At 40.6% G+C, this 23,104-nt stretch overlaps 4 protein-coding genes across 4 annotated transcripts; all 4 read left to right on the plus strand.

Moving 5' to 3' along the window:
- Window positions 1-5,137: 5,137 nt before the first annotated feature.
- hoxd12a (homeobox D12a) lies at window positions 5,138-8,370 on the plus strand. The gene is made up of 2 exons (XM_012871035.3): window positions 5,138-5,721; window positions 7,039-8,370. Exons 1-2 carry the CDS (start codon window positions 5,205-5,207, stop codon window positions 7,275-7,277), a joined length of 756 nt encoding a protein of 251 aa, XP_012726489.2. The 5' UTR covers window positions 5,138-5,204; the 3' UTR covers window positions 7,278-8,370.
- Window positions 8,371-11,613: 3,243 nt separating this feature from the next.
- hoxd11a (homeobox D11a) lies at window positions 11,614-13,674 on the plus strand. The gene is made up of 2 exons (XM_012871048.3): window positions 11,614-12,496; window positions 13,170-13,674. Exons 1-2 carry the CDS (start codon window positions 11,893-11,895, stop codon window positions 13,403-13,405), a joined length of 840 nt encoding a protein of 279 aa, XP_012726502.2. The 5' UTR covers window positions 11,614-11,892; the 3' UTR covers window positions 13,406-13,674.
- A 3,036-nt stretch (window positions 13,675-16,710) lies between these two features.
- On the plus strand, window positions 16,711-19,069 carry hoxd10a (homeobox D10a). Its single transcript, XM_012871060.3, has 2 exons — window positions 16,711-17,724; window positions 18,316-19,069. The coding sequence occupies exons 1-2, from the start codon at window positions 17,013-17,015 to the stop codon at window positions 18,588-18,590; spliced, it is 987 nt and encodes a 328-aa protein (XP_012726514.2). The 5' UTR covers window positions 16,711-17,012; the 3' UTR covers window positions 18,591-19,069.
- Window positions 19,070-20,041: 972 nt separating this feature from the next.
- On the plus strand, window positions 20,042-22,631 carry hoxd9a (homeobox D9a). Its single transcript, XM_012871072.3, has 2 exons — window positions 20,042-21,267; window positions 21,692-22,631. The coding sequence occupies exons 1-2, from the start codon at window positions 20,667-20,669 to the stop codon at window positions 21,934-21,936; spliced, it is 846 nt and encodes a 281-aa protein (XP_012726526.1). The 5' UTR covers window positions 20,042-20,666; the 3' UTR covers window positions 21,937-22,631.
- Window positions 22,632-23,104: the final 473 nt, after the last annotated feature.

Below are 23,104 nucleotides of genomic sequence, written 5' to 3' on the forward strand. Positions count from 1 at the left end.
AGAAAGAGAGAAAACTGATAATTTTGTTCAGTTGCAATAATATATTTTGTTTGTGTGCAATATGCAAAATAAATAAATAAATAAATAAATAAATAAATAAATAAATAACAGAGGGCCTGAATTTAGACGCCCACCTCTGCTGCCAACTAGTGCCTAAATATGTAACTTCATGAAAAAACACAGAAACAAATAAATTCACATTTCAAGCCAGTGGAAACTGCAGGTGATGGCAAAAGAATTATTAAGAAAATGCTGAAATGTCCTATAATTGGGGACCCTTTTGGGCTAATGTGCAGGGTAACCCTTAAACTGTGAAGATGTGAAGCAAGGGAGGTGTTACATTTTAATATTGATCCAAACTATTAACCTGTAGAAAATCTAAGGCCAAAAAAATAAAAATAAAAAATAACACAAGAAGGAATATTTACTCTTTAAATTTAAAAGAAAGCGGCTTGAAGGATCCAGACTGGTTTTGGTGTACATGGAGGGATGTGGGGTTGTAACATATGGTTACACGTGTTAGCCTTAAAATTTGGGTATCTCCTTAATCAACAAGTATTTGGGTTTGTTTTAAGTTAAGAAGGTATTTATTATTCAGTGCTGGTGTAATTTAGCACTACTACTCCGCAGTAAACCCACCCTTCTTACAGGCGCAGCACTATTAAGTCAATCGTTATCTTAAGTGAGACCGCCATCTAGTGGCGGCTTCTTGCAAATGCAAGCAACACGACCAACAAACGGGGAGTCAACTGTCCTGTCCACTCTTGTTTTCTTTTTAGAAAAAAAATAATAAAAAATCGTGAATCTTTCTGTGTAGATTCAACCACTTTACAGCTTCATAGAAGTAGTTTGGTGCACACGTTATAGTTATTATTTTTGCCTTCCTAACCTTTGTTTTCTCCATTCATGTTGCCAAACGTATTTAATAGAAATTAATGCGCATTTGGTGTTTGCATTTTTTTTAAATTCTGTTCAAGTTATCTATATTGCACTGATGTACAAATCATTGCTATCTCATGTCACTTTGTAGGACATATTGCACATTTTAGTTTCATATCAAATTAACATATTAATTTATTCCAACAATTCAATAAAGCGCCTCGTTTATAAATTAACGTTTTTGAGCTGAAGCCTATTATATATATATATATATATATATATATATATATATATATATATATATATATATATATATATATAGATAGATAGATAGATAGATAGATAGATAGATAGATAGATAGATAGATAGATAGATAGATAGATAGATAGCAATAACAAGATCTGATTTTTAAAGACACAAAATGCAGCTTTCTGTATATTACTAATGAAAGAACAATGCTTGCAGAGCATGTTGGCTCCTTGTCTGGCAAAAAAGTGAGCTGTTATGATTTAAGTGAATGCAGTCAGAACCAGCAACTTTTTCCACTCCACGGCAGCTTTAACTAGGAGTTTCCCACCTTGATTAAATTCCCCACTTTTCTCCACTGTTTACTGTTTCCTAATTCAGATCGTTTGATCTCATTTGTCCTCAGTGAGCTTCATATTAAAGTGAGAGCTGCATCACAGCGGATTATTATCACCGGCGATAATAAACAAGCCGCGTTTTTACATCAAACGAGCTGTTTAATTTTCCACTCAGTAAAATTAAATTGCTTATTTGAGAAATCGCTCTCCGCAGTGAGTCTGTTGCCGCTTCTGCCTCTCCTCTCTCCTGTAATAACAGGCTCCTCTGAAAAATATTTAGCTGGAAATTATTCGTTGTTTTTTTTTTAATTAGTGTCTAATGGGACTTCTTTTCAGCTTTAATTTGTTTTAGCATGATTAACTCACGGCTTCATAATTAACTTTGCAGGTATGATGAAATAATTCAGTTTGCTCCTGATAGCCAATGGCGTTTTCCGAGGAGCATCAGGATCCAAATTTGTTTTAATGCGCAATAAAGTTTAAGATTCTTTCTGTTTAGTAAATAAACATGATTTTCTACGACTCAAGGCATGCTGCCTAAATTCTCGTATTTTCTCATATTTACCGTGCTCGCAATTTGCCTCCCCTGCCTGCAGAGTCTGGACGTTTCGACGCGTTTCTCTGTGCAGAGAACTTGAACGAGGGGAGCAGCAAGTTTATTACCAAGGACAATGGACGAGGAAGCGCTTCCGGAAATCAGCCAGACTGGGGTTCTTCACTTTGGCTCCCGGCACCGTAAACATGGGGATCGAGGAGCTGTAAACGACACTAAAACGTCGCCTAGTTTTGCAATTGAGGCGTTTATGGGGAGCGGGCGCAGCTTTAGAGCCTAAGTTTACCGAGCAAAGCATTAAGTACCCCAAACAGGCACACCAGCCGCGTTTGATGCGTTTGATAACAAGGAAAAACAAAGGGAAGTTTTCATGTTGTAACAGCGGCATGGCGCTGAATTAATGGCTGAAGAGAAACACTCGCGTTGTTTAAGACGTGAAAGATTAAAGGAATAAAAAGGATAATTTATTTAATCTTTTCCTCAGGGGCCTACCTTAAGTTTTTATAAATGTTTTGTCTAATTGAACGAGATTCTTCTTCTATAATAATAATAATAATGATAATAATAATAATAATAATAATAATAATAATAATAATAATAATAATAATAATAATAATAATAATAATAATAATTACTACTACAATTATTATTATTATTATTAGTAGTAGTAGTAGTAGTAGTAGTAGTAGTAGTAGTAGTACTAATATGACGTCAGCAGAGTGAAAAAAGCAGTGCGTTTTAGTAATAATAATTCTTAAAAACCGATATTTCAAGTAATATGCAATCAGAAGTCTAAAATGGGCAAAGCATAATTTGCACAGTCCACAGCAGTTTACATATTTAAAAAAAGTAAAAAACTAATTGTAGGATTTAAAATATTTCACATACTTATACACACACACACACACACACACACACACACACACACATATCTATCTATCTATCTATCTATCTATCTATCTATCTATCTATCTATCTATCTATCTATATATATATATATATATATATATATATATATATATATATATAGATAGATAGATAGATAGATAGATAGATAGATAGATAGATAGATAGATACACACACATACACAATATGCTTTAAAGATCGATATACACCAATTAAAAATGATAGAATGCTGTATTTTTAGATTTTCACATCTGTTCCAGCCACTGGATAACGTTTGCATACCAGCTTGTGTTATGCTGATCAATTCCAGCCATCATCCTTTAAGGTAACACATAGGGAATCTCCTTGATCTCGAAGAATGCAGTCAAAATGGTCATCAGTGAGGAACCGCAGCCCCAACGTTTACTATCTGAAGATAATCAAGTTTAACTGAGAAAAGGAAAGGAAAAGCAGGACTCGCTTACAAAACAAAACCATTGTAATATAACGAGTGAAACTAAGGGTAGTATTTGAAACAAGCTTCAATAACTTGGATAAATTCAAGTTTGTACAGTGCTTCTTTTTATTGGTTAACATCATGTTGCTTCAGCTGATTGGTCCTTTTAACAAAACTAAGAAGTGCTCTTCGTCACATGCATGATATGTTAAAGTGAATAAAGCTTTTTTAATCTGTTCCACCACGCAGGCCCTTTCCCTGACAACCACAGCTAAGATGTGTTGCTCAAAGGCAGCGACTGACTCAGAGTTTAGATGCTCCACCTGCTGTAGTCTGACTTTGGCATCAGCGCTGTCGCTAAATCAGCTGAAGCAGGACTCAAACTTCGCTTCTTGCTTAGAAACTTTCTCCACCACAATTCTTATGAAAGCTCTTCACTTTAGCTATATTTATACGCATTGCTGCTCCCACAACACGTCAGCCTTTATTGTTCTGGGCTGGAAACCGCACACAATGGGCGAGAAGGAAACTGACCCAACCATTAAGCTCAATTAGGTTTAACTTAGTTTGGATTAGTTACAAATAAATAAATAAATAAATAAAATAAGGTGCTACTTTGTAAAGCTGTCTTTTACTCCGTCAGCACCAATTCGCAAGTTGTTTGGCCTCCTGCAACGAATGAAGGATGAAAATCATTACATTCAATATGTTAATAATTATTGACAATAATTTCATTCACAAACTAATATGTTTGATTCAGTTGCAAAAAAAATCGCTGCCTAATATTTAATACCTTCCAAAATTCATGATCAAGTGAGGCGATGAAATTGTGCTGAAATCTCGGAAACAGCTTGAAAACACGCTGGCCAACGCGTGTTAAACGCCTTGGTTTTGAGCAATGTAAATACACACGTCCTATCGAAACCCATGCAGCAAGTAGCCTGCTATCAATATTTGACAGCATGCATGAGAAAATGGGAAACAGTGGCGAGGAAAAGGGTCCATAAGAGATTCGGCGCTTTTTGTCTCAAATGAATGAACATTTGCTTAAATCGTTGAACATAATTCGCCTCAGAGGTGGAAACGTTCCGCGCAGAAGCATTTATAGAGAAATGGTGCGGTCTTTTCCTCTGGAAAACAATCGCCTTTCTTTTACCCTGTGAATATTTGGTTGATTAAAGGGCACAGGTGGAATATCTTGGAACTGAATCAACGCGTTTTTACGAAACAAAGTAAAAAAAAAAAAAAAAAAAGGAAAAGAAAAGAAAAGGAGTTGGCCAAACCAAATTCACCGGAGCTTTTCGCGCTGATGTGTGACATTATAGCTGCGCCTTTCTCCACAGCTTTAGGGCCTTAATACGAATAAAACGTGTCTTGAACAGCCTGTAAAATAGAGACCACAAAGAAAAGCAGCAGCAGCAGCAGCAGTTCTCGTAGCTGCTCTGAATCTTTCATGTGCGGCGCGCAAAATGTGCTTATGGTGCGCTTTATATGAAAGAGGAATCGATCTTAACGTTTTCCATCGTGGCTCTCTGTCACCTTGGTCATGTTATAGCTGCAGTAATCAAAATAAAATCCTTAAGAGCTGAACAGAAAATGCTAAACCTCTCAAAGCGTGTTGCAACGGAGCGGTTGCAGCATGGAAACAGCTGCTTGTTCCGTTTTATACCAACAAATTACCCCATGGATTAGTTTTGCTTTGTGGGACTGGGGGACAAGGGTGGGGCGGACAACATATTTTGCATATCACGTGACGCGGCATTAACAAATCAACAATTACCTGCCCTTTATTCTTCGGGAGTTGCAAAAGGAGCTTGCAAAGCAAGCGGTTTGTGCAAAGCTCCATGGAAATGTGTGAACGGAATCCCCTAAATCCTGGCTATGTTGGTTCTCTGCTGAATTTCGCTGCCCCAGAATCGCTCTACTTCTCCAACCTCCGCGGCAATGGGGCCCACATTCCGGGGCTGCATCAGCTCCCTGCGTACGGCAGGAGGGAGGTGTGCGCGCACCCGTGGTCTCCATCAAGTTCGTGTGCCGCGGCTCCTCCGACTCAGAGCCGCGCCTACGGAGGCTTCTGTCCGTCGCCTGGCGGCTCCACCGGCGGCCTCGTCAAGGCGCACCCGGAGGAGCGCGACGAGGCTCGGTGCTTTCGAAAGACGGAGGAGGCAGGCAGACCGGAAGAAGCTGCATACGCGTCGGGACAGGGGATCCGTGGGTTCTCAGAGTTGGAAACAGGGTCACACTGCTCTGAGACTCAGCTTAATTCGCATTCATCAGCTCCTCTGAGCGGCACCAAACAGGAGCACAAACCCACGGAGGCACCATCCAATGACCCGTGCTCCAGGACCACATTTGGACAAGGTGAAGGACAAAAAAAAAAGTTTTATTTGCAGATTTCAAATCTGAGAAAATTCGACTCTGTTTAAGTTTCTAAATCAAATATGTTTATAATGACTAAAAGCTTTGATACTGGATTTAACATTTTAAAAAGGGATCAACGCCGCCCTATATACGCCCTGAAAACATTTGCTACATTGTTTTCAGTCCTTCATGGAAAGATCTCAAGAGTTCAGTTTACTTGTCACACGCTCCGTCATGCACGTTAACAGACAGCGATATAGTCTGACTTGGACTACATAAAGCAACAGGTCAAGTTGTAACAGAAAAAAATAAAACCAAACAAAATATAAATAAAATCACAAGAAATACAGGAAATGTACGAAATAAATTGAATACAAAACGTAACATTGTGTAAATATTCTAGGAATACTAAAATATACAAAATAGCGTACAAATTCATAAGGGGAATTAAGTAATAAGTAACATTAAATGAAAATGAAAGCTCACAAAGTGACTTTGAAAATATGACAAATGAACATGACCAGTGCAGTTATTGCAAACTTACATTACAATGAGACAAATGGCCTCCTATTAAATAAGTTAGTAAACATGTTGATCAGGTTCTTCCTGGATAATACCTATTTCCAGTTGTCTTTTTGACCTTCTAATTTTGATTATTTACATCTTTTCTAAGGACTGTGCTACTTAGAGCTAAAATGTTTACTCAGGGCTCTACCTTTGGATCCAACAATACATGTAGAAATTACAAGCTTGCCCCTATTAACTATGTTTTTTTTTTGTTTTTTTTTTCAGGTGCATCAATATGCACCTGAAAAAAAAAACCAACACATATATCAACTGGCTATGTTGGGAGTTCTGATTTATGATGCATTTGATGAAAAGAGGAGAAAGAAATTTGTTATTTAGTGTTTGATGATCAGAGCTGATCCAGAGAAAACTCGGCTGGTTCCGACTTCTGGACGCTTGATCAGTGCACCTCTTGTAATTTCCAGCAATCTTTTTTTTTTTTTTTTTTTTTTGTACATCTATTTACTATGCAGTTCATGTCGGTTTTAGGGAAACAGATCAAATTTATTTGTGAAATATGGAAATACATAATCCAGTCCATCCAATCCACTATACACCATTAGGCTCAAATTACACACAGTCCAATTTGACCAGAACTTCAATACAATAAAGCCCAATTTAGTTGGGCAACCTTTGCCAGTGGGTAAAATGTTACCCATCCGCCTAAATCCGAGAACTTCTGTTTGAATTGTGTTGGGGTTTTTGTGCAAAAGTGTAAAACCTGTCGCCTCCTTCCTCTTCCCTCTCCAGCTGCCCCCTGGTGCTCCTCACACGTGAAAGCACGAAAGAAGAGGAAGCCTTACACGAAGCCCCAGCTCGCTGAACTTGAGAATGAATTTCTGCTCAACGAGTTCATCAATCGCCAGAGGCGAAAGGAACTGTCAGACAGACTCGCCCTGAGCGACCAGCAGGTGAAAATCTGGTTCCAGAACCGCAGGATGAAGAAGAAGCGCCTCATGATGCGCGAACACGCTTTCTCCTCGTACTGATGTGACCTTTGGACTTGATCCTGCGCCGGCTGATGGGCATTAATTCCAGACATGATGTGTCGCCCATCCTCTCTGCGACCTGTATGTCTTCGCCGGTATTAATAAATTGTACATTTCGGTTTTATTATCCGGGGCCGTTGGAAGGTTTGTGGAGCGGATTGCTAGAGCACAAAGCGCACAATTGTCAAGCTGCAGACCGGATGTTGTGAGGCTATATTCGCTCCTGTCTGCGGTCTGTCTGAGGCAACACAAGCACTTTGGTTCAGTTTAGGAAAGGACTGAAGGAAAGGATTGTTTTAGGTTGAATTGGGACTATTCATACTTCATAACACTGAGTTTTACGCGGACAAATTGTGTTTCGTTGGACCGAATTGTTAAGCTGCAAAGATGGCGTTTCTTGTCTTATAGAGCGCAAAGCTCTTCTGGCTCAAAGTAAATTATAATAGTGTATAACACTTTCAGTATAAGGCCCTTTTTAGGGGAAAAATGTGTCTTATTATGACTCATGTTGTTCCCTTGTATATAATTACTGTTTTGTTATAAGATATGTAGGTTGTTGTAAACTAAATTGTGCTTGCATGCCCCTGTTTCGCCAAAGCAAAATTTCGATCCGCCCGTTGAATTCACTCTAAATCTATTTTGTAATCTTACTTATTTTTTTTATTTTTTTACTTTCATGTTTTATTTGCGCTGCGCAAATCTTCCGTTTGGGTGAATACATGTTCAAGTGAGCAACACAAGTGCATGTGCAAGGTTTTGAAGGCGCTCAATTAGACACACTTGTTTTTTTTTTTTTTTTTTTTTTTTTTTGTCTTAGGGGCAATCAATTGCAACAAAACAATAGCTTTACTCTCAATTTATTGTCCACATGGTTTTAGGATTTAGTTGATCACGTGTTGAAAGTTTTTGAGTGCGGATTTGAGTAGTTTTTAGCACCAGAACGCATGTAACTGTGGGGAACAAAACAGAAAGACGAAGAAAAAAGAAAAGAAAACGTGACTGCTCACCTTCACGGACAGTGGGAAGAATGAGATGAGACAGGATACAACATTACGAGAGAGGCATCGGTAAATAAACGTAATTTTAAAATGTTTGTTGTTGAATATTATTGTTACACACACACATACACACACACACACACACACACATATTATATATATATATATATATATATATATATATATATATATATATATATATATATATATATATATATATATATATATATATATATATATATATATATATATATATATATATATTTCTGCAGTTCAGATGTGAAATACTGATGAGTCGAGCGTTCCGAGCGAGCATTCCCATTTACACTACTGCTTCGCGTGCACGCGACGAGAGACAGTGTTTATTTTTGCGGACATGGACGCCATAACGTCATCCATTTTGGAAATTGTGTTACATAACATATTTATGTCGCTGTCGTTCGAACGGACACCCACTGCACCTGATTTCAAACACGTCTAGCCTGGGAGGTACAATTCCCTCCCAACTCTGCCAGTTCTGCCGAGGTCAACAAGTGACAAATAAAACAACAAATGCCGGCCCTTTCTCTGCCACTGCTGCCTGACATGCGTGCACGCAGCAAGCAGTAAATGTTTATTTTTAGCTCTGGCGTCGCATCTCCCCAAAGACAGCCCAGCAGTCCATCTGATACGAAAAACCCACAGTGGTTTACATCTCTTTATTTTCATCTGCGTAAATCCTACTCGCCGTGCGTAACACAGCAGCCGTCACCCACGGTTGGAAATTCCTGTGGCTGCGCCCCATCTTATCTGCTGTAATTCAAGAGTCAAACACCTCTAAGCATGTTAGAGTAAATCTCTAACATACTTAGAGCACATTAAGAATCCCCCCAAAACGGCTTTCAACTTGAATATGGAAAAGTTATTGCTGTTAATTTTTAAAAATTAATTTATCTTTCATAAAAACTCTGGCTTCCCATTTAGGTAAAAAAAAAACTGACCTGGTGGTCTGAAACTGTCATTGTAAAACACAGATATAAGAGACTGAAGACCGTGTTCTTTGGGGGAATATGACGAAACGGCAAAGGAGCAGCGTGGGAGACATAACAATGGAGAGCGCCCATCTGTGGCGGACCTACACATAATCAACATCTCATCACCGCATCGCTGGAGCTCAGTTATTTCTCTAAGACTGTAGTCACCCGTATTATACTCACGAAGAGACGAAACGCATCCAGCAATAAGTAGTGAAATTAAGATTGCTGCTCCGAATACTCCTCGGGTTGTTTTTCTTCTAAATGTTAGATTTGTCCAATGCACTTTTATTACATCTTCCATCCTGGTCTCACTTATTTTGCGTGTGTTTGGTATTTTTATCTGTTAAATATCCCAGCACGCAACATTTAACTGCTGTAAAGGCAATTTTCAAAAGCCTTATTAGATTTTCTCCATATCACATAATTCCTAGCATTATCTTGCGTAAGTTGTTGCCAAGCTGCTTCACGATGCTCGTGCTCCTAAACATAACAGGGGGTGTAAAAACAAAGTTAAGGTCAAGTTAGCACGACTGCTGCTTCAAACAGTCAGAGTGCAAGGATATGTGTTTCGTGTGTAAGTAGAAATATATTTTTTTCGCCTTGAAGAAGCGATCCAGATCAGCTTTTTACCATATAAACTTGGATTTTACGCACCGAATAAACAGGGTTTTGGAACACTATCATAGGATTTCTCAAAAAAATAACCAATAATTTTGGCAGCTCATTTTTTTATTTAAAAAACAATCACTGAGGCAACCTTGCATAAATCTCATACACCTGAAAATATTTTTAAAAATATTTTGGTTTGCCTATATTAGAATTGTAATAGCAATCATAAAACCTACAGATCAAATAATCAACCATCTTAAACAGCCCAGATGATTTTCATGACTGTAAAATAGGTAGAAAATAATTTGATATGAACTCCTGACTGTTTTCCCAAAACAACCTCCCCTTCTCAGTAGTCATTCAGTATTACTGTGCGTGTTTTTGACTTTGAAAACAACAACACATGCCAAGTCCCGTCTGCGTTGACTGGGATGTGATTTTGTAGAAATGGAACTAATTTAATTTAACATTCATACAAAATGATGCGCAACAAGTTAACCCAACTTAATGCTTTGACAAGCGCTTCTTAAACATTAGCATACCTCTGCAGCGTTTATTTTTCACTGACAAAACATCACTGCATGCCCATGCCTGTTGAATGAAAGTCTATGCCAGTAATATTCTTGTTTTTGGTAATCCAAACCAGGAAAGAAATAAAAAATCAGTTTTCTGTTTCATCTTCACTTGCTTCGGGTATGTTCACTGCGCAAAGTTGCTCTGCGTAAAGTGGAGCCCCGAACCACATTTGTTTGAATGGGATAGTTCACCCATGCGTGCGTGAATGTGATAATGCTGCAGAATGACCTAAAATATAATATGTCAATGTTTTTTTTTTTTTTTTTTTTTTTTGTGAGTAAAAATTTTAAAAAGCTAAAGAAAAACAATACTCACAATTCCAAACCAAATATTGTTCGAAGCTGGAGTGATGAGCTACTTCCTTCCCCCTGTGTTTTTTAACTTGAGTTTTCCCACCGAGGAAGGAGGCGAGCTCTGCACGCATGGCCGCCTGCGGGGCAATAAAACGATATGGCTGCAGAGGAGACTTGTTGGACATCACCTAGACACGACAGACGGTCAAAGCCAGTTGTTTTGGACTTGGCAGTGCAGAATGTGGCCAGATATTCACATTTGAATCTATAGGATTGTTGACCCCCCTTTTTGGCTATATGTCTGGTAAATTTTACCTATTGACTGCATTTGTGTTTATTTATTTATTTGCAAAACCTTCGAAGAAATAAAATAGTTTGCCTGCTTTCCTGTGAGAATGAGGTCTGTCATTGTTTCCATTGTTGCACCAGTGCCTCCTGTGTTCCACCACGCTGCCGGCTCTTGTTTTTTGTCTCAGAGTTAATGCAAATGCCCCCTTTCTTCTATGCCTTTGCGTGCTTTTAATGTTGCATACCGCGCACTGGCCATAACCCCCGAGATTCAGCATTTCTCTGCAAGAAATTCGGGATTCTGCTGGCATGGTGACCTTGCATCAAACGTGCGGATCATCTTTTCAACTGTTGTCGTACAGACAATGCATTCTCTAAATTTACTGACGCATCGGGTGGGTGCGGCTGCATATATCAATCTCCAGTAAGGATGATCCTGCTGTAAAGCATTAAAGTCAATACCCCAGCAATGGTTAAAAATATATCTTTTTTTTTTCTTTCCACGAGCTTTGGGGCAAAAAAAAGGGCTGAGAGGAGTTTCCGTTGCAGCCAGTCAGCCAATAGAGTCTCTCGTAAGCGCTCACATGAGTTGCTTTTTTTTCCAGGCTGTTTTTAATGACTGATATTGATGTATGGTAATTTCTTAGCTGGATCACATGACACAATTACCTCAGGAATCGATCAAGATGTATTGCAGGTCTGCCTGCGTTTCTGATTTTTCCTCCCTGTCGGGGTCTCTCCACACGCCGGCGGTGCCACAGATGGACAAAGTTTAACAAGGCCGAGCCGCCAACTCCGTCCCTCTGTTGCACGGAGGAAAAAGGAAGAAGGAAAAATGACGGAATTCGACGATCGCAGCTGTGCGTCAAATATGTTTTTGCCCAGCTGCACTTATTACGTTTCGACACCCGATTTCACCTCAGTCTCCTCCTTTCTACCGCAGACCACATCGTGTCAGATAAATTTCCCCTATTCGCCAAACATAGCCCAAGTCCAACCTGTTCGAGAGGTCGCTTTCAGGGATTATGGACTGGACCATCCCAAATGGCACTACAGGGGCAATTACGCGTCTTACTACTCAACGGACGAGATAATGCACCGGGAACTGATCCAGTCGTCGAGCGGCCGGGCGGACGTGATATTTAAAAATGAGCCCCTGTACGGTCACCACGGGGGAAGCGGCGCGCAGTGCAGTTTCTTCGCCGGAGTGAGCCGTAACGGGGTGCTCCCCCAGGGCTTCGACCAGTTCTTTGACTCTCCTAACACGGAGCCACCCAAACAAAAGGCTGCCGAGCCTGCTGCCCGCGATCACCGCGGTGCTGCTGATGCCACGAACATCAGCCAGGCGGTAACCAAACTGGAGCAACAAAACGCAGAGCCTCCCGGGAGCGTCGACGAGGACTCGTCCTCCAACTGCGGCGACAAGAGCAGCCGTCAGAGTAAGTTAGTCGGTATTCTTTTTCTTTTTTTTTTCTCCCCGCGATGAACAAAAGGTGTGTGGCGCGTCAGGGCTGCAGAGCGTCCACCTCCGCGACGATCCGTGGGTTATATGCAGCTTTATAAGCATGCAAAAGCTTTTATATCCCAATAAGATTTACTTTACGGTTGTAAAGGAATTTACAATGGGAAACAGTTAAAGCAGCCGTGCTATAAGGTTTCCTGTGTTCAGGAACAATACAATGTGGACCTGATTTAACTTGGATTGATGGAACATTAAAAAAAGGCAACATTTTGGTGGAGGGATCAATATTATTTGGGCAGCTTTAGAAGGAAAGTGAGTGCGCATCGAGCCAAAATACGCATGAGAATCAGGTCTTTTTTGATGCAAATAACCTCTGAATGGCGTGTGTGTGTGTGTGTGTGTGTGTGTGTGTGTGTGTGTGTGTGTGTGTGTGTGTGTGTGTGTGTGTGTGTGTGTGTGTGTGTGTGTGTGTGTGTGTGTGTGTGTTTACGTCAGGGCCTTCCGTCAAATAAAGGCCTAATTAAATGATTGTCCCTTTTTAACCAGTTTGCTTCTCTGGCAAGGCTCGGTGCTCCTGGACACTGGCTCCATCGTTCTTTTCTTGTGGGGGTTGGTTTTCTCACGATTTTGTTGTTGTTGTTGTTTTGCAGGTTCATCAACCAAGTCCAGGAAGAAGAGGTGTCCGTACTCCAAATACCAAATCCGAGAACTTGAACGAGAGTTTTTCTTCAACGTTTACATTAACAAAGAGAAGCGCCTGCAGCTGTCCAGAATGTTAAACCTAACAGATCGCCAAGTGAAGATTTGGTTTCAGAACAGGAGGATGAAGGAGAAAAAACTCAACCGAGACCGCCTACAGTATTTTACTGGAAACCCTTTATTCTGAGGCTTACATAAAACATCCAAAGACACACACAGACTGAGCTGAAGGAGCTTCTATAGGTACTGCGTAAGAACTGCAACTCGATTTGCCACGTATTTTAGATGGTTTGTACGCTTATTTAAAGATGTTCAGCCATTTATTGGTTTCATTGGGCAACTGAATACTTCAGATTGTCTTTTTTTTTATTTTGGAACCGTATTAAATATATTCCCTTTCTTTTCTTTTGTAGATATATTTGTAACAAGCATGCAATAAATGTTGTGTATCGTGAACTGACAAGCAAACCAAATGATTCTGTGTTACACATGAGGCTGAAAAAAACTGTAAAAAAAAAAAACGGGATTTTTTTTTTCATTGTCATGTTTGTCTCTTTCCGCCCCCCAAGAAAACATTTAGGAGCGCAACTTCAGTTTGGCGCTCAAAGGTTTGTATGATCCCGTTGTTTCCTCTGCTTTGAAAAACTGAATTGTTTGCTAAACCTTGAACCGTCTAGACAGCATAATAAAAAGTAGCTGTAAAGGTCTAAATAAGGGGCTATTGGACAGTGGTTACTCAGCTCACCCCCACCACCCACCCCCAGACCACATGAGGACTGATCTTCCTTCCGGTCTTAACGCGCTTTAACTCCAGGTATAGAGACATTTCTGGAGCGTTTTCCACATCAGGTTTTTTTTTTTTTTTTTTTTTCAAGTTCAGGCGTTTGTGACGGTACCTACAACAGGCTCGGAAGCTGTGGGTGAACACAGGGGAAATGTCCAAGTCGTACCTTATTTCCCATTTTGAAACAAGTGTGCCCGATAATGTGCGAAAAGCGCGTTGCGCAGAACGACGTTCTGCAAAAGAGTAAAGTCATCTGACTGCAACAATTCTCCCCCTCTGTTACAGAAACCTATTAATAATACATGCAGTGCAGAACATAATTATTAGTGCAGTCTCACTGCAGGTTTAGCATTTAACCCTGGAGAAATCCTGTGTGTGAACAGGAATTAATGTTAAAGTTATTCCTGATTTTTTTTAATTTTTATTTCATGCTTTTTATTTTAATTATTTTATGTGTTTTCATGAACTCTAATTTCCCCGAGTCGTGATTTTATTCTGGCATGAAAGTGGCTCACTAGCTGCGTGGATTATTTTTTGATTCACATTGTATCCACATGAGGGCAGACTTTCAAATCTAGCTGAGTGGAAATACAGACTCGGGCTAATTTACTATGTATCCAACATGGAACCCAGTTCGATGTGGAACACTCTGTTCTGCCCAGGGGTTACTGAATTTTATTTTAAGCAGCTCGTTCAGCTAAATCCTTTATTAGGGGTTTCAAATGTCATTTTCTTTCCTTTAGCCCATAAGAAATACCTCCTAAAAGCACTTGTTTAAAATATTTGTAAGTGAAAGACATAAAAATGCAATTTAGCCTTAATTTTTATTAGATAATTTGATTTTTTATGTTATTATTGTTGAATGTGTTTTTCTTCCTTTGCAGTCAGTGTCCCAGTTAAATAAATATTGAGGAAATTCCCTTTTACCAACCAGTCGCGCGTTTTCAGGTATGGTTCCAGGGCTTTAGGGCCACACAATGCAAAGTAGTGGCAGGCTAAAGGTAATATCCCATTGCTGATCTTGACATCTTCTATCCGTTAATCCATGAACAATCTGACTTTGTCTGTTTCCCTTGAAACGTTTGAGATTAATCAATGCCAAATAGAAAAAATATTGTGGTGCTCATATAACGAATATATATATATATATATATATATATATATATATATATATATATATATATATATATATATATATATATATATATATATATATATATATATATATTCGTTATTATTATTAAAATAATAATAATAATTATTATTATTATTATTACTATTATTTTCTAACTATTATTATTACTTTTACTGTGACATCATTGTTAGTTAATTTCACCTTTTTTATTTTTAGCCGGGATCCAATCATTCCAATCTGTCTTGTGCATATTTTGAATGTATTTTGTGAATCATTGGCTTTACTTGACCGCTATATCCCCACATAAATGGGTTGGTTTACGCAATATTATGCTGAGAGTGTAACATTGACTTTGGTAAGTGATCATTATTAAAAGTGTTCCCATTAAAAGAGAAACGTTTGATTCTTGTCTGATTTCTTTCACTCTTGATTAAAAACGTTGTCGTGTGTTATTTGTTCCTCTCTGATGCTGCGATCCTTTTCTTCACAGCTTTTTATTTTTTAAATCCACAATCCGTTAATAAGGCCTATAACAGATGACATTTCAGATATCTATAAATAACCCCACACGCCTTCTGCCCTTATTTCAGGCATTACCACTGTATCCTAACATGCCTGCGCAAATACTCTTTAAGCCAGTTTGCCACTGTTTCCTAAAACGCAGGTATTTCTAAGCGCTAGTTTTAGTGGAAACACTCAATGCGCCCACCGTCGCCTTACTTGCAGGCTGGAGAATGAAGCTCTTGAGACCACGCTGCTTTCAGGTTATTTTTTTTTTATTTTTTTACGTGCAGGGTGGAATTAGGTTTAGGCAGAAATGGGGACGGCCCAGTTTATAGCATGAATAACATAAAGCCCGTCTCTGCGGACAGAGCATCAGGTGTACCTTAGAGCTCTGAAAACCAAAAGCGCTAATCGCATAAAGCTCTGCGGCTCGTAGAGATTTTCGGTCTATATTTTATTCTTTGTGGCTTGTCGTGGGGAAAAAAAAAAAGTTTTTCAGGGTACAAGTCTACCACCAGTAAAAGAACAGAGAAACCCGAGGAGAATTGTGGTTTTATATATATATATATATATATACATATACATACATACATACATTCATACACACACCCACACACACACACACACACATATTTAATATTCCGTTAATGATGAATTTGAAGGTATAATGCAGTTATATCTTAAAACATATGTAATGTGAGGTTTTTTTTTCGTATCAAACACACACACACACACACACACACACACACACACACACACAAACACGAATAAATTGTATTTCAAATTTGGATAAATTATAATAAAATAAAAATGACAAAAAGCTTTAATTGGGTTTAGCAGATTACAGTCTTATGATCTGTGGTCACACACACACACACACACACACACACACACACACACACACGGACACACACTCACACATCATCCAAATTCAGGCTACTTTTTTAAATCATAAAGAGACATTTACGCGTTTTTGGATGTGGCGGTTAAAAAAAAAATCTAAGTTTACGCATCCTCTGTTGTGAAATAAAGAGACACTGGTGAAGTAAGATTTCATTTTGTGATTCCACATTTTGTTTTTATTGTATACAGTCCTTTCAGGGTATATGCATTGAGCCGCCAGCACGTCCTGCAAAACCAATTTCAAGTCCGCGTCACAGGTGTCGCTGTTGACCACGTCTGCCTCCGCAGAGCGAGCGCGTCCAGCCAGAGGAGGCTGCGTCTCAAGGCCATTTTCAAATCTCATTGGTGGGTTTGTCATGTGGTCCGCAGGCATCCTGACTTACAGATTGTTTTTCCTAGACATGTCAGCTTACAAAAAGACATCTCTCTCCTCTTAAGAACTTAAACCCTCAAAAAAAATATATAGACATGTCTTTCTCCAGCAGCTCACCTGCGGCCAACCCGTTCTTAGTGGACTCTTTGATCGGAGCCTGCAGGACGGACAGCTTCTACTCCAACAGCAGCATGTACATGCCGTCCGGCTCGGACATGCACGGCACCTACGGAATGCAAACCTGTGGACTCCTGCCGTCTTTCGGCAAAAGGGGAGACGTCGTCCCCCAAAACACGACCATGAGCGTCCACTCGTACATACCTCAGATAGACACCTGGACTGATCCGAGCAGAGGCTGCAGAACAGAGCAGATGTCAAGCTGCACGTTTCCACAGAGCATCAAGGAGGAGAGCAACTGCTGCATGTACTCAGACAAGCGCGTCCAAAAAGAGGGATATTCGAACGTCGTTGCCGAACCCTGCGCCGTGGACGGCCCGGAGATCCCGGTTCCGGGCTACTTCAGACTGAGCCAAACTTACGCCAACGGGAAGCACCCGGACAACTACTGCCAAGGGCCGCCGAGCCCGAACCCGACACTCGCGCCGCTCAGCCGGGTCACGCCGAAACCGCAGCACGCCCCTTCCTCCGCGTCCTCTGGCTTCGCAGAGGCGGAAAAGGGCGCCCGGGACGCAGAGCCCATCACCAGCACGCCGATCCGCGGAGAAAGCCCGAACCCAACAAAGTCCGGCTCGGAGGAGAAAACCGACGCGTCCAGTCCCGAGCTGCAGCAGCAGAAAGAAGGGAAAGGTGGGTTGGCTGCAGTGAAACGAAACGCTTTTATCTGCAAGCTCTGAAGAGGCTCCAGCAGCATCATAAAAGGAAGTATAAAACACAAACAGCCCTAAAGTCGTAATGTTTAATGATAGTCTTTCTCAGGTTGCAGTAATGGGCAGCTGAATGCTTTTACCATGCAGCATGAACCCCCCTGTCCCCTGTCCATTATTATTTAGATAGATATATTGTGATAACATAGTCAAGGTTATTGCCTCAGATTCAATTTGCATTTACCAATTTCCAGTTCATTTCACAAATTAATTGCATGTATCTTAAAAGTGGTTATAATGTTTAATTTTAACTTTTTATGAGATGAATAGAATTTTGTAAAAAAAAAAAAAGGGAAAAAAAGAAAAAAAGAAGTGATATTGCATCATGGGGTTTATTTTTAGTCTGCAATAACCTCCTCTAAATGATTTCTTCTTATTCAGGGAGAGCATTTGCGTCTTATTTCCCAGAGGTGAGATCCAAAAGCAGCAGGTGAGATGTCTGTGCTCAGCAGTGCGCAATCATCCTCTTTCTTTTCTTTTCTTTTTCTTTTTTTTCTTTTTCTTTAATCTGCAGACTGCAAGAGTGACGCGCTGACAAACAACTGGCTCACGGCGAAGAGCGGCAGGAAGAAGAGGTGCCCCTACACCAAGCACCAGACCTTGGAGTTGGAGAAGGAGTTCCTGTTCAACATGTACCTGACCCGGGAGCGCCGCCTAGAGATCAGCAGGAGCGTCAACCTGACCGACAGGCAGGTCAAGATCTGGTTCCAGAACCGCAGGATGAAACTGAAGAAAATGAACCGGGAAAACCGCATCCGGGAACTGACCTCGAATCTCACATTTTCCTGAGCCTCCACGCGCCCCCGGTTATAGCTTACTTTTATTTTTATTTTTTTGAATCTTATTTTTTTTTTTTCATGCTTTTCGTGGCATTGGACGTTTATCTTAACTTTCAACAAAGCTGTGACTGTCTCCTGTGTTGAGTGGCGTTGTGTATTTGTGTTATTTCATCACAGGGTAGAGCACTTTTTGGTCTTAAAGGTTCACGACGTGGCGAACAAGCACTCCTTCCTTTTTACCAGAAGACTTCCTAAAATAAAATGGGAATGACGAAACTGTGGAGTCACGGGAGCACATTTTCTCGTGTTTTTTTTTTTTTTTTTTTTTTTTTTTTTTTTGGTGAAACATTTGTGTTGCTTTTTTTGTGCGTGCATTTTTTTGCTCGGTGCCAACACGTTTCCTTGATGGAAAACAATGATAAACTGTGGATTTATTGCATGTTTTGATGCATGTGTATCTTGGAATAAATATGTGTTCAAAGAAGCTGATTTTATTTGCATTCATGTGATCAGAGGTTATTGTTTATCAGAAGCGGAGGAATGGTGTGGAAGACACTGAAAGTACGGATAAGTAATTTTATTTAATTTAATTTTTTGCTCCGAACCCAAAAAGCGCGTCCAAGGAACGCTTAGTGAAACACAAAGAATTAAATCATGCCTATAAAATTCTCCGAACATTTATTTGCGAGCAATATGCATTGTTACACATCATTTCTGTTTAATTTAATTTAATTTTTGTTTAAATAAAATCACTGGTGTTTTTCCAATTATAACCCGGCTCGTAAAAAGCAGCTCTTTAAACTATTCTATGTGAAAAAAGAACAAAACAGTATCTTGCTTTTGCGCTGAGGAAAATAAATAGTGCTATATTAATTCATTATAATTCCAGTGCTTAAAATAACTCAGAACAAAGTGAAAGATGAAGAGAAAAAAATGTTGTTCAGACGCGATTCCAATGAGAGAAAAACGGCCTTTTTCCTACATGGGAATAAAGGAGCGGATGCAAAGAGAGAGAGACAGACAGAGAGAGAGAGGAGTAATTAAACGCGCCATTGCTATGATGCTTAATCCTGTTTATAACCCAACTAACACTCTCTAAACTGGGTTATATCCAAGCACAAATTTATACGGAATAGGACAGCTGTCCATGCAACCCGAGCGACGCGTCTTTCTTTTCTCTCTCCCTTTTTTATCCCTTTTTGCTATTTATTCGGAAGGAAAATCCACACGCGGCCATTAAAATGTAAATATTTAAGAAATAAGTAAACCCCAACCAGAATTTGGACAAAATCCACATATATATCTCCAATTTAGATGTCCCACAAGGAATCTTAATAGAAAAACATAACATGTGGAATTAGGGTGAACATCTGCTTCGTGATATACTAAGAAATTAAAATACAAATGATAAAAAAAGAAAAGCAAAAAGCCCCAAAAACATTTCAAATGTCAATACACAGACAGCTCTTATAGAAAAGGGACGACATGTATAATCACACTCACCCCATAAAACATTTATTGATACATTATTGCTCTCCTTTGAATGCATACAATCATTTCAGTCACCGCCGTTTCCTCCCTGAACTCTCCAGATTTAACCGAGCCCCAATATAACAGAGCGCAACATAATATATTAGACTTCCTTGCCAAATATTAACAATGCACACGCCGCATTGTGAACGGAAACGGCTTCTGCTACTTTACAGCGTGTTATTACATCTCGTTTACAAGGACTTTGTAAGTCTATAAAGAGCTTTACAGGCATGGAGGGTATGTCGGGGCAAGGTTTCTTAGGCGTAAAGTCGAAAAGTCTTATTGATCTTAAATTTAGATACTTTAATGCGGTCTGATTGCTTAGAATACGTGTATATGCGTTGTTCTTAACCCCGTCGCGTTTTATTATTATTTCCTGCAATGAAAACTAAATTAAACCTGATGAAAAAAAGGGGGAGGATTGATTCACTGGCTGTATTGGTAAATATGACCACGTGATCCATGCAACCAATCCCTGTAAGATGCAGGCCAGCAAAAATACTATGATTGTTCATAGAGGGAAGCTTCCCGTTAACAGCGCTGCCCTTTTTATATGAGTTTAGGAAGGGATGGAAAAATGTCTTCCAGCGGCGCTCTCGGTAGCTGCTACGTGGACGCCGTGATGGGCCAGGAGCCGGAGGAGCTGTACGGGGCTCGCTTCATCCAGCCGCCGCACACCATGACCCCGAGGCCGCCGCCAGGAGCCGCGGACAGCGCCGACTTCTCCTCCTGCAGCTTTTCGCCCAAATCCGCCGTTTTCTCGCCGTCCTGGTCCTCGATGCACCCGCAGGGACTTTATCACCCCTATGTCCACCATCACCACCACCACCAGTCCCATCTGCCCGCGTCGGACAGCAGATACGTCGGCGTGCGCTCCTGGATGGACCCCATCTCCAACCACGTTTCCTTCGCCGGGTTCCATTCCTCCGGCGGCAGACCGTACGGCAGCAAGCCGGAGCTCCTCCTTCCCGGGAAGCCCGCAGGCTGCGAGCCGCTGGAGGAGAGCGAGGCCGGGGCTGAGGCGCGACCCGCGGCGGCGGAGTTCTCCTGCGGAGGCGCGGAGTGTCCGGAGAAGCCGAGCAGGGAGCAGAGCGGGAGCGAGGCGTCGAGTCACGGCGAGCCCAAAGACGAGAAGCAGCAACAACTTGACCCAAGTAAGTGCAACAAAAAAAAAATAAGAATAAAATCGGAATAGCTGTCGCTGATTTACAACCAGGAGAACTGGATGAGCTGGGTGTGTAAAACTGGAGGTTTTACTAACCTATAAAAGTGTCTGGGACTATACCCGGGCCGCGGAAAGGGGGGGTTGGAAGGGGGTTGGAGGGGAGTTAGAAACCGATGTTTTTTCTAACATAACGCGTTAGTCCAGCAATAATCACCCCAAGCAGATCAAACTCACTGCAAAAATAAATAAATAAATAAAAATAATCATGTTTGGGTGCATGCTAATAGCACTTTTTTTTAAAAAAACTTTCTGTTAGCACACTCGCGCCATCACATGTCCCACAATCCACTGTTTAGCACCTCAAGCCACAATCGAGATTAAAACTCATGTCATTTCTCCTTTGCGTTTTCCAGACAACCCTGCTGCGAACTGGATCCACGCCCGCTCCACGCGAAAGAAGCGCTGCCCTTACACGAAATATCAGACTCTAGAGCTGGAGAAGGAGTTTCTCTACAACATGTATCTGACAAGGGACCGGCGCTACGAGGTGGCCCGCATCCTGAGCTTAACGGAGAGACAAGTGAAGATCTGGTTCCAGAACCGGAGGATGAAGATGAAGAAGATGAACAGGGAGAGGAGCGGCAAGGAGATCATTTAAACTCCTTTTGTTGTTGTTGTTGTCGCAACAAGGAAGCTAATCTGAACTATCCCCTCACATAAATGTGCGCAGCCGTTTCTTCAGATGGGCCTTTGGCTGTAAATGACAGCATCCTCGGACACATATGTATCCCATGTGAGGAATTTGTTCTGGTCGGATCCAGGCCGGATCACTTCAAGCCATGCAAACTGGTTTTAATTTTTTTTTAACCTCATCAGCAGCAGACTGGGACGCTGATGCGACATGAAATGTGCCAGTGTGTTGTGTGTGTGTGTGTGTGTGTGTGTATGTGTGTGAGTACGTGTGTGTATTTTTCGCTTTTTAAAAAAATAGATTTGGAGTAAAATACTTCCACATCAGCAAGACCTTTTGACTGCTCTGTCAGCGAGCAAACACACACACACACACACACATATGATCTGTGCGACGGGATTTATATGATCTATGTTTGCAGACAGAAATATGCGTTAAGCTTCCGTTGCTTAAAAGGTGCGACGCAAATGCGTAAGACGCGTATTTCTTATCTTTTACATACATTTACATAGATAAAAATAGCTATTAGATTTTTGTCCTTAAAAAAAAATAGGCATTGTTTCTGATGGGGTTCAAATTTCAGATCTTTTTTCTAAAATGAAAAATTTTTAAACGGCGGGTTCTGTGTCAGTAATAAAGTGTTGTTTTTTTTGGAAAGGGTGTTCTCGACGGATTTCCAATTTATTGTCCAACTTGCATGAGGAATTGCTTTAAAGCAGGAAGAAGCGCGGTCCAATAAAGCTATAGAAATGGCCAGACGTCTGGCCTAAATTAGTTTATGGGGCCTGCTCAGTAATTGCACCTTCTCTTTGAAAACCCCCATCAGCTTCTCCTTGGGCTTTTTTGCGTCTGTTGCTGACCAACAGAAAGTATGGACACTCTCTTTTTTTTTCACCGGGGGTGTCTGGAAGAATGAATTGTTTCAGAGGAAATCACCCCAACACCCTCCCCTAACCTAATGGTCAGGTTTATTCATCAACTACACTTCCCACCGATGGGAAAAAACTTCACTTTGACTGCATGGAGCGCGGTGCGGCCCCATCCATCTGATGGCTCTATCCTGGACCACGCCAGGTGCCCCTACGTGTACACCACGCCTTGTTTATTTGCATTTAGGTGTTTTTGTTCTTAAAAT

This window comes from Fundulus heteroclitus, chromosome 7 (genome assembly GCF_011125445.2).
Source record: "Fundulus heteroclitus isolate FHET01 chromosome 7, MU-UCD_Fhet_4.1, whole genome shotgun sequence".
Lineage (NCBI taxonomy): Eukaryota > Metazoa > Chordata > Actinopteri > Cyprinodontiformes > Fundulidae > Fundulus > Fundulus heteroclitus.